The sequence below is a fragment of the Rhinopithecus bieti genome, unplaced genomic scaffold, assembly GCF_001698545.2.
Source record: "Rhinopithecus bieti isolate Rb0 unplaced genomic scaffold, ASM169854v2 scaffold_1070, whole genome shotgun sequence".
Taxonomy (NCBI): Eukaryota; Metazoa; Chordata; class Mammalia; order Primates; family Cercopithecidae; genus Rhinopithecus; species Rhinopithecus bieti.
The window spans coordinates 692,642-705,102 of NW_016803844.1; the positions used below are offsets into that span (position 1 = coordinate 692,642).

The 12,461-nt window shown below is 38.3% G+C and overlaps 1 protein-coding gene across 17 annotated transcripts in view; it reads right to left on the reverse strand.

The window, feature by feature from the left end:
* The window catches only part of PPHLN1 (periphilin 1), a 133,626-nt gene that overhangs the window by 76,683 nt on the left and 44,482 nt on the right, over positions 1–12,461 (reverse strand). For all 17 annotated transcript variants that reach the window (XM_017855470.1, XM_017855456.1, XM_017855422.1 and 14 more), the window contains one exon: positions 3,075–3,286. In XM_017855470.1, coding sequence (XP_017710959.1) covers positions 3,075–3,286 — 212 coding nt within the window. The remainder of the gene's footprint in view (positions 1–3,074; positions 3,287–12,461) is intronic.

Below are 12,461 nucleotides of genomic sequence, written 5' to 3' on the forward strand. Positions count from 1 at the left end.
AAAGAAAGAAAGAAAGAAAGAAAGAAAGAAAGAAAGAAAGAAAGAAAGAAAGAGAGAAAGAAAGAAAGATAGATAGATAGATGCAGGCATTAACAAAGTCATATGCTCTGTTTCATTCAATTTACCCCATATTTTAGTCTACCAACTTAATCTTTAAATCACTCCAAATATTAAAGGTATGAGCCCTCAAAGGATGAGTGAAGGATATTGGAGATCCTAAGACAGGAGCATCACATTATAGCTCATCCACATTTCATCCCAAGACCTTAAGAGTTTTGGCCACTAAGAGGCCCAAAGCAGGTCAACAGAGAGAAGATGCTCTCCCCGCAAATTTCTGTTTTGAGGATAAAATAAAGCTAATTCACCAATAACTACCCTTAATAATTTCATTACAAGCTGTCAAGTAAGAATCTCTTTTAAGCTTCTTTTACTCATGTTTTGTTAAAAAGTTTTCATAATCAGTTTCCAAAGATACTTTCTTCTTTAATGAAAATCATTATTGGATATGGATTTAAGTCATACACATCCCAAAAACAGATCCTAAGGGCAGGGCACAGTGGCTCATGCCTGTAATCCCAGCACTTTGGGAGGCCGAGGCAGGTAGATCACTTGAGGTCAGGAGTTCGAGACCAGCTTGGCCTATATGGTGCAACCCCATCTCTACTAAAATACAAAATTAGCTGGGCCTGGTGGTGCATGCTTGTAATCCCAGCTACTAGCGAGACTGAGGCAGGAAAATTGCTTGACCCGGGAAGCAGAGGTTGCAGTGAGTTGAGATCACATCACTGCACTCCAGCCTGGGTGACAGAAAAAGACTCCGTCTCAGGAAAAAAAAATAATAATAATAAAATAAAATAATAAATAAAATTTTTTTTTAGGGTCTTAGATGGTATCTGGCTAATTTTGGATATGTCTGTGCATGTGAGCATTCATAAGAGCTTAGAGCAGGGGTGTCCAATCTTTTGGCTTCCCTGGGGTGCACTAGAAGAAGAATCGTCTTGGGCCACACATAAAAGACAAACAGTAACAGTAGCTTGTGAGCTTAAAAAAAAAAAAATTCACAAAAAAGCCTCATGTTTTAAGAAAGTTTACTAATTTGTGTTGGGTTGCATCCAAACCCATCCTGGGCTGCATGTGGCCTGCAGGTCGGGGGTTGGACAAGCTTGGCTTACGGATTATCTTCTTAAGGTTTTTTTTTTTGTGGTAGGGGTGGGGTACATAGAAGCAAAAGAGAAAATACTTGTATACTTGTTAACATTAATCTCCACAATAAAACTTTCAGTTACCTAGAACTGTCCCAAGCACATTATGGACAATCAGGCATATATATGTAAGTGGCTTATTTATTTACTTATTTATTTATTTTTAGAGACATAGTCTCGTTCTGCTGCCCAGGCTAGAGTGTAGTGGCATGATCACAGTTTACTGCAGGCTCAACCTCCTGGGCTCAAGTGATCCTCCTGCCTCAGCCTTCTGAGTAGCTGAAAATACAGGCATACATCATCATACCCAGCTAATTGTTTAATTCTTTTTTTTAGATGCAGGGGTCTCACTATGTTTGCCCAGGCTGGTCTCAAACTCCTGGGCTCGAGTAAACCTTCCACCTTGGCTTCCCAAAGTGCAAGGATTACAGGCATGAGCTGCTGTGCCCAGCCTGTGTTTGTTTTAAATCCTTAAAATAACCTTCTTATCTCTTGCATAATCATGAATATGCCTGTATCCAAAATATGCTTTTAGGAAGCCCCACTCTATCTATCTCTGCAAACAGTAGACAATAAATGTTTGCTAAACTCAACAATCTTGCAACAGCTTCAAGGGAAGACAATCTGATGACTCCAAATGGTTTTCCATCACCTTCATCATGTAAGAGGCAAAGGCTGTTAAATTAAAACTCTTATTATTTGAAAAAAGACAGTTAATGAGAAGGACATTCAAAAGGAAATATCCTGAACTTTTCTGATTTCTGCACCTTGGCTCATAATTCCTTCTAACTAGAAGACGCTTCTTTACTTGTAGAAATCTGAAATAAGGCTGAGCCCAATGTCATCTCCTTTATGACATGTTCTTACATCCCCAAAGTGTAAATTAATTTTTCTCACCTTGACATGCTCATGTCAACTCATTTATGACATATCAATTATTGTATCAAAGTTATATTTTATATATATTAACATATTGATAAAGTTGACATTAGCTGGTGAGAAATATACACATATATTCCAGTTCTTTAGTGACAGGGACGTCATTGTTTAACACTAACACAGTGCCTTGCACACAGAAGGCACAAGAAAATGTTTTGTGAACAAGTTCCACCGCAGGCTGCAAAGATAAGAATGTTTTCTCTAGAAAAGTAGTTTTGTCATTGATTTATTCAAACACATACTAACAACTCAGCCAGCATGACAAGCTAAGATTGTACAGAATACCATGTAGGTTCAGGCATGCCAAATTAAAATAAAATAAAATAAAATAAAATAAAATAGGGGGTTGGAAAAGAGTAAGGGAGGTTTTCACTCTAAATTTTACAAGGCTGGCTGGGAGCAGTGGCTCACGCCTGTAATCCCAGCACTCTGGGAGGCAGAGGTGGGCAGATCATGAGGTCAGGAGTTCAAGACCAGCCTGATCAACATGGCAAAACCCCATCTCTACTAAAAACACAAAAATTAGCCGGGCGTGGTGGCGCACGCCTGTAATCCAAGCTACTCAGGAGGCTGGGGCAGGAGAATCACTTGAACCCGGGAGGCGGAGGCTGCAATGAGACAAGATAATGCCACTGCACTCCAGCATGGGAGACAGAGCAAGACTCCAGAAAAAAAAAAAAAAAAAAAAGTCCTCTTTTACATGCTGAAGAAATTAAAGGCAAAGTGTCATACAGAATCCCACTTCAAATAGTTTGAAAAAAATGTGTGTATATGGTGTTTGTTATACTATTCTATCATCTTTTCTGTAAGTCGGAAATTTTTCAAAACAAAAAGTTTAACAAATAAATCTCTTACACCTATAAGGAAATCTGACTCAGTACATTCTCATCAGAGGAGACTGTGAGAGAAAAAATGAAGTCTTAAAATACATACTTCTATGTTGAGACTGATGGAAAGAGTATGATTTGCTCCTTTCTGGAGAGTAGCTTCTGCTACTGACACTGGAACCAGATCTGCTGTGTGGAGAATCCTTTCGGCCAACAGGTGATTCTCTGAAAAAAGTATTGTCTCTTTTATGAGGAGACCGCTCTCTCACATAATGGGAAGAGTAGAAACTTTTTCTTCTAAAGCCATCTCTCATTTCCCTTTGGGGAAAAAAAAAAAAAACGTAGAATAAGTTAATTACACTCTATACCCTACACATAAAAGCACAATGGCAAAAGCTCTGATTATAAGCTACTCTTTAAATTGTACTCTTGGTTCTCTTTTTCTATCATTACCTAACTGCTGAAGTGAGCTAACAAAATGAAACAGTATCAGTGAAATATGATGGAGAATGTACCCTTTTTCAGTTTGAAATAGAACCAGGTGGCTAAGTGCAAAAGTTACTTTATTTTAGGCAAGCACAAATTCTAAAATGTAAAAAAAAAAAAACTGTCATATAGTTTCCATTTCTCTTTGCCATTAACAATATACCACACAGGTACCACATTCTCAAAAACGCTTAGAAACACCAACGATTTCCCAAGTAAGACACTTCATGGCCAGTTACCCCCTTCTAAGTATAGAAACTCCTGGTTTTCAAGGGATATGCAATTTTGCCCACCCACCCCCAGGACAATGTGGCATTGTCTACAGGTATCTTTGATTATCATAACGGGCAAGGAGAGTTCCACTGATGGGTAGGGACCAGGAATGCTGCTAATTTCCTACAGTGCCCAGGACATATGCCCCAACACTACACACCAAAAAACTCTTCAGTCCAAAATGTGAATAATGCCAACACCAAGAAACCCTGCTATATACCTATTAAATTCTTGTTCTCTGAGTTTGCATCCTCAGTACATAGATTGTTGCCCATCTCTAAATAACTACTTTATCACCTCTACTTTTATAAATTAAATTTTTTTATTGAGAAATACCACAACTCAAAGCACCAAGTAAGCCCTAGTAGTAAAACCTTATAAAGCAAAACCATTTTAAAATGTCAAACCAAATCAAAATTACTAAATGAAACCATCATCAACTGAGCCTCTATTAAAAGAACACTTAAGAGTCAAACAGGTTTTAATCCATGATTTAACAAATGTACTGCAACATTAAAGAATATTAAATTTCAGAGAGAAGAGTGCTAAGAGACAAACCAATAGCATGCAATTTCAAATGCTTGGAAAATCATTTCAGCATCTTGATTGGCATTCCATAGGATATAAATAGCCTGTTGTCCTAAAGTTCATTTGAACACTAGCTGATTAATACCCCAAATATATTGTCCCTTCAGACACAAGTAAGTTTCCCTGGGAAAAAGCAGAAAATAGCTTAAATTCATTTATGGTAAATGAACTGGTATAGAACACTAATATTGAAATAGAGCATTAAGGAATTCTAGCACTAGAATTCCTAGTGCTAATTCTAGCACTAGAATTCCTTAGTCACTAAAACTACAAGGGACACACCAACAGCACTGGTTAGCCAGAGTGGTGACATGGTTATTAAACAAAAAGCTTTTGGAAATTGTGTGAGGTGCTGGGACCCAATGGTGAGCCAAATGTACACAGTCCCTGCCACCACAGAACTCTCAGGATAACAGGAGAGGCTGACATTAGACAAATATACATAAAACATGTGAATGCAGTCAAGAATGGATGTAGAGAGACTAACAAGGAACTTAACTTAGTCCAGGCAAGAGACAGTGGTAGCTTAGATGGGACAGGAGCAGGCGAGGGGTCACAAATTTTACATGTACAAGAATACACCCTCTAGACTTAATGGGATGTAGTTAATGTTTTCACTAATGAAGTGTGAAAGATGGGATGCCAAGCTGATTCCCATAATTTTGGTACGATACATTAATGAAATTAGAAAAATAAATTTGAGAAATGAGGATGCAGGTGGGAGGTCCAGATTTTGATGGGAGCATGTTATATTTAACATGTTTGTGCAATATCTAGGTGAGCAACTAAAGATAGTAGTCTAAACCTCAGAGCAAGTTTTTGGCTGTCAATATAAATTTATCTGTAAATAGGCAGTACTTAAAGCCTGGTGCAGATGAAAGCAAAGGAAAAAAGGATAGCAGGCCTAGAACGTGGGCTAAAAACTCTACCATGAAAAGAGAAATGGGCTGTTGAAGATTGAGGGAACAGCCAGAGAAACATTAGAAAGGAGAATGCATTTATCATGGAAGCCAAGGAAAGAGTATACCAACAAGGAAAATAAAGGTTTCCTACATTGAAGTTAAGTGACTCTTATTGGTAACTTGCTTACAGGATAGAGAAGAGTAGGCCCACCTTCAGAGGAAAGATTGCCTACCTTCCTCTAATGAGACAAAATGTTGAACTACAGTTTCCGAATCTGACACCAGATGGCAGTAAAATCACAGCAGTTCAGAGCTATCAGTGGCCTGAGGTGGCAGGATACACTTGGGGGATGTTAAGTGTCAAATGTTAATAGCTCAGAATAGAACAATATCTCTTCTACCCTTCACATCAATCCTTCTCCTACTCCCCACCAATTTAAGTAAAAACATCACAACAGGCCTCAATTTTCATAAGTATCCTTTTTGATAAAGTGGTAACAGCCATTTTTTCAGATGTGTGTGTATGTATTATATAATGTATATAGTGTCCACTATATGAACAGCACTATGGGGAATTACTCTTGCTTTGAAGAAGCTAAGTATATTGGGAAGGGTGGTAGGGTGAGAGGGAGTGAGAACCAAATGTTTAAGAAGGCTGGTAGTTTGTACCAAATGTTTAAGAAGGCTGGTACAAAGTTACAAAGGTAACTTTGAAAATAGATGGAAAACTGATCCAGGTCTTAAGAAAATATGAGATTTAGATTAATATTATCTAACAGAAATATAGCCAAGCCACACAAGTAGTAGTCATATCTAAAGTAAAGAGAAACAAGTCAAATTAATTTTAGCATTTTATTTTACTTAACCCAATATATCCAAAGTATTACCAACATGTAATTGACATTAAAAAAAATTTGGTAAGCTCTTTTACATTCTCTTTTCAGCCGAAATATTAAAATCCAGTGTGCATTTTATGCTTACAGAATATTTCAGTTTAACCTGACGATATTTCAAGTACTCAAAAGGTACATGCAGTTAGTGGCTCCCATAATGGACAGCATAGATTTAGATGGGGGGAAAAGTATCACAAACTTCAGAAAAAGCAGTAATAGATTAAAGTACTATGTGAACAAGAACTGAAGTAGTTAGAATAGTGAGACCTTAAAAAAGCAGTTAGTGAAAAGCAAAGGTAGAAAACGTTTAGAAGAAAAATGACAGTATCAAATACAGCAAGTCTGGGGGAGACTATGCATTTAAGACCTAGGAGTTGGCCATGTGCAGTGGCTCACGCTTACAATCCCAGAACTTTGGGAGGCAGAGGTGGGAGGACTGCTTGAGCCCAGGAGTGTAAGACCAGCATGGGCAACACAGAGAAGCCTGTCTCTACAAAAAATTAAAAAATAGCTGAGCGAGGTTGCACCCACTGGTACTCCCAGCTTTTCAGGGGGCTGAGGTGGGAGGAACACTTGAGCCCAGGAGAGACTGCCGTGAGCCATGATCGTGCCACTGCACTCCAGTGTGTGTGACAGAGCAAGACTCTGTCTCAAAAAAAGACAAACAAACAAACAAAACAAAAAAACACACACACCAGGGTGGGCGCGGTGGCTCACACCTGTAATCCCAGCACTTTGGGAGGCCGAGGCGGGGTGGATCACTTGAGGGCAGGAGTTTCAGACCAGCCTGGCCAACGTGCTGAAACCCCATCTCTACTAAAAATACAAAAATTAGCTGGGCGTGGTGGTGTGTGCCTGTAATCTCAGCTACTCGGGAGGCTGAGTCAGGAGAACTGCTTGAATCTAGGAGACTGATTGCACTCCAGCCTAGGCAACAGAGTGAGACCCTGTCTCAAAACAAAACAAAACCACCTAGAAATCATTTGAGCTGTCAGTCCAAGAGTCCAGTAAAATTTTAGAAACCAAAGCAGACTGCAATAAATTAAGATATAGCTAGTGAATAAGTTAAAAGCCATAACTTTTCTTCCCAAACAGGCTGAAGGAGGGAAGATGAGAGGGAATGATATTTTGAGGAAATATTACTGAAGGCTCATAGAAAAAAGTCAATTCGCTATAGAAGGGGAAACTAATAACCCAAGACACAAAAATGTTAATGGTAGGAGCCAAAAGTCAACTGGAGAAAGTGAGACAAAGGGACTAAGTAGAAGAGAAGAATATGAAAATAGAAAAACTCTTATTTCAAGAAAATGAAATACGACAGAGTTCTCATCAGAAGGCCTTTGTCTCAGTAATTACAGAAGTCATCAGAAAAGTAAAGAAAGAAAGAATGTGAATGGAGGCTTTAGGCAGATTAGAAAGTTTTACTGATCCTCTGGGGCCAAGTATTAATTAGAGCAATCCTTCTCAAAATGTACCTCCACAGACCTACCTGCCTCAGCATTTGCAGGAAAGGTGATAGAAATGCAAATTCATGGGCATCAACCCTCACCAGCTGAATTAGAATCTCTAGGGGTGTGACTCAGGCTTCTGGATAAGGTTTTCCAGGTGATTCCTATGCACATGAAACGTTAAAAAGGATTGAATTCTTCACTAACATGTAAGAGTTATATATAAGGGAATTGTTCAGAAGTCAGAAAGCAGAAATTCAGAGTTCATGAGGCAAAACAATTCCCAGTGATAAAAGTAGGGCCTGACCATGCCTGTGGATATATAAAGTTGAAAAATACAAGAAAGAACTCGAGTTAAAGGTGGCATTAAATCAGGATACAGAGGCAGACTGGATAGAAAAGACTGTGAGCCAGAAATTGTAATCATCAAGGAAGAAGGAATGGACTACTGGAAATTCATCAGAGAATACAGTAAGACAGGGTGGTGTAAATGAGGAAGTTCAAAGATGATGTGGAAAAAGAGGCCTGGAGAAAGTAATGAGGAAGAAGAAATATGCCCGAACTCATCTCAAGAATCAAGGAATTAGAAGGCAAGTAAGTTGGGGGAAAAGTTTCAAATCTCATTCCATTCCTTAAGAACTGGATGACCTTGACCAAGTTATTTAATTTCCCTATGCTTTAGTTTCCTCAACTATAAAGTGGGGATAATAATACCTACTTCACAGAGTTGACGTGAGGAATAAACAAAATAATATATGTAAAAAATTTAGAACAGAGCCTGGCATACAGCACTCAAAAGATGTTAGTTATGTCTATTTACCCTAGTACCCTAGTTATGTCTATTTACCCTAGTACCCTAGTACCCTGGTATAATTTCCATTAAGCCAGTAAAAGGTTTGCAGCAAGAAAGAGCCAGGCATGCCAATACAACTGCTGTATTGACAGCTGTATGTCATTCAGGAAAGCAAAACTATGGAATCTTGCATGTCTGTAAGAGTTTAAACTAAGCCATAATAAAGCTTCTAGAAAAAGACTTCAGCATGACTTCCCAGGGAACTTACTTTACAGAGGATGAAATGCCTTCACAGAGGATGAAATGCCAAGAACTTCAGTGAAAGAGTCTTTATGCAGATAAAACATACGAAGTAAAGTAGGCAAAAATGCAGCTCACTAAACTAGGGATCAGAAAATGTTTGCTCTTTGAAAAGTCAAATAATATTTTAGGCACTGTGGCTATATGGTCTCCCAACACATCTTCTCAACATTCCTCTGACAGACAATAGCAGCCACTGATAACATATAAACAAATAGGCATGGCTGTGTTCCAATATAATTTTAATTACAAAAACAGACAGCTGACCAGACAGCTGGCCTATGGGTTATAATTTGTCAACCTCTAATCTAAATAATTATACACTTCCTGAAAGTTTTCAAGCACAATTTGTTAAAGAAAGAGGCTACCTACAGCTTCATATTTCCCACAGATTATCAAGAAAGGTATGGAGTTTTTCACCCCATCTTTTACCAATATCTTAAAATTTTTGTGCTTTAAAAGTTTAATTGTATTTTGGAAAGAAAAAATAATTAAATAATGATAGAAATGTTTTGGCTGGTTCATATTTTGTTCTCTACCAGAGATCTGACGAAAAGCCTTTCTTAAAATATGTTGCATAGAACACTAATTCACAAAATATTAGTATTTCCCATTCTACTACAAAACATAAAAGGGGGTTCTGTGAGTAAATAACTTTGAGAAACACATTTACTTAGAGTTCCACATCTCAGATTACTCCTTAATGGCAGATATAGATTCAACAATTAATTCATCTACTTATATATGGCCTTTTGACCTTAATATAATTAACCTCTCTGAGCTTCATTTTCCTAACCTCTCCAGACACAGCAATTCTGACATGAATGGTATCTATATTACAATTTTAGGTTTTAGTCTTTTCATCATCAGTTATCTCATTTTTAACCTTACATGAATACATGGACTCTCAAGCTTTAAAATATTTTATATAACTGAGACAATATGCGGAGGACAGCAATCACGTATCATGATAAATTCAGGTGAATTGAAAAGTTAAATGTTTGGATGGAAAAGACAGAAGAAAAAGACTCCGCCACCCACCCAAAACAACTGTTTAAAAAAAAAATTTAAGTATACAGGAAGAGCCATTTTGTATCAAAATACCAAGTATAAACTATATACAGAAAGTTCTCTAAGGTGAAAATTAGAACTAGATTTAAAGCAAATTTCCAATTAAAAGAGAAAGTTTCAACATCAATGTCAGTCTTAAATATTAATATTTAATGATTTATTTTTGGCTGGGCACAGTGGCTCACACATGTAATCCTACCACTTTGGGAGGCCGAGGCAGGACGGATCACTTGAGGTCAGGAGTTCGATAACAGCCTGGCCAACATGGTGAAACCCTGTGTCTACTAAAAATACAAAAATTAGCCAGGCATGGTGGTGCACGCCTGTAGTCCCAGCTACTCGGAAGGCTGAGGCAGGAGAATCACTTGAACCCAGGAGGCAGAGGTTACAGTGAGCCAAGATCGTACCACTGTACTCCAGCCTGGGGTGATAGAGCGAGACTCTGTTTCAAAAATGTAATAATCATAATAATAATAATTTACTTTCAATCTTTTAATGAATGCTAGCAAAACCACTAAGAATAAGATGAACACACCAATAAAAAATAGACAAAGGATATGAAGATAATTCAATGGAAGATAGACAACAAATATCGCCTCACTGAACATTAATATTTAAGATAACAAAGTTAAAATAAGTTTTCTCTATTAAATAGGCAAATGATATCCCTCTAAGCAGTTACTGTGCCAAAGAATCAGACCTAGGAAAGGGTTTTGTTTAAATATAAGGTAAGACATAAGGTTGCTTAGTTTGACCTTTCCTTGGTGTCTTAATTTAAAAAAAGAAAGGAAACTAAGACTTTGATTTTTCATTTTACTTGATTTATCATAAATTGTGTTTTATACTAGGGGATAAAATTTAACAGAAATAGGACTCAACTGCTTTGTAAAACTAACATCATGTGCACTAGTACCTAAGAGTATTTACGGAGTACCCACCATTATTCATAGTAGCTGTGTATGAGCCTCTGTGCCTCTGTTAGTGTTGGAAGGAAAAGTAAACAGTAATAAACATCAAGATGCCCTTCTCATTTATGGATTAGTGGAAATCATTGTTTTTTTTTTTTTGAGACGGAGTCTTGCTCGTCTCCTAGGCTGGACTGCAGTGGCCGGATCTCAGCTCACTGCAAGCTCCGCCTCCTGGGTTTACGCCATTCTCCTGCCTCAGCTTCCTGAGTAGCTGGGACCCACCACCTCACCCGGCTAGTTTTTTGTATTTTTAGTAGAGACGGGGTTTCACCATGTTAGCCAGGATGGTCTCGATCTCCTGACCTCGTGATCTGCCCGTCTCGGCCTCCCAAAGTGCTGGGATTACAAGCTTGAGCCACCGCGCCCGGCCGGAATTCTTTTATAATCTCTCCTTTTTTCCCTCAGAGATAGAAACTCTCATGTTTGACATTTGAAACCTAGCGCAAACTATGTTCAGCAGTTAATTGTGAAGACAAGAATGAGAAGGAATTAAAAGTATTCTGCAACATCTTGTGGAAGTAGGCCTAGAAAAAGCCAGATATTTACAGATGTGAATATACGGATGTGTACAGAGAGAGAAAAAAACTTGTTAATGAACATAAGAAAGATGTTCTAACAGTCAGAAAAGCATAATATTTGCAGTCCTATCTAATATTTTCTCTCTGTGTGGACCCTAGAAGTTTAACCCTCATTTATGGGCCAGAGTAGTATTTCCCTTTTTAGGACCATTAAATCCCTAGCGATTTCTAGCCAAACCCAAGTGTTGCATATTATTCGTGACAAAGCTTAAGTAGACACTTAATTTTTAAAAATATTCACTCAGCCTTCAGGAAAGTTCTAAAACCTGTGTTTAAAATGCCAACTCACTGGGGCACGGTGGCTCAGGCCTGTGATTCCAGCACTTTGGGAGGCTGAGACAGGCAAATTGCTTGAGCCTAGGAGTTACAGATCAGCCTGAGCAACACAGAGAAACCCTGTCTCCAAAAAAAAAGAAGAAGAAGAAGAAAAGAAAAGAAAGCCCGGGCGCGGCGGCTCACGCCTATAATCCCAGCACTTTGGGAGCCGAGGAGGGCAGATCACCTGAGTTCAGGAGTTCAAGACCAGCCTGGCCAACATGGTGAAACCCCGTCTCTACTAAAAATACAAAAATAAGCTAGGCGTGGTGTTATGCACCTGTAATCCCAGCTACTCAGGAGGCTGAGGCAGGAGAATCACTTGAACCTGGGAGGCGAAAGCTGTCGTGAGCCAAGATCGCGCCACTGCATTCCAGCCTGGGCAACAGACTAAGACTCTGTCTCAAAAAAAAAAGTGTCTGGTACTAGCGGTTAGCTGTAAAACCATTCAGTATCAACTAGTATAATTTTCTTTGTGCAAGTATCATCTTGATTTTAAGAATTTTTTTGTTGTTTTACCCATAACCCTGAAGCATGCCAAAAAGAGAAAGAGTATACTAAAGTCTGGACATATTTTTAATGCTGTTCCATAAATCGCCAGGTAAAAACTGCAAGTAAGACAAAGGTCCATTTACCATGCAGAGAAAACTTACAACAAAAGCCTTCCAACTATAGGTTTCTAGCTATGTTGAAAATGAAGGTATCAACATGTATGATACAACGCATTCAATACAATGAATTTATATGGCAAATCAAAAAGGGCCTTTGAAGAAACACAAATAACAATACAACCAGGATTATGAGGCCTCCAAAAAACACACTTGACGAAACTGATGCTTTATATTATCAGACTACATAGCCTGAGAGTTAGGACAGTG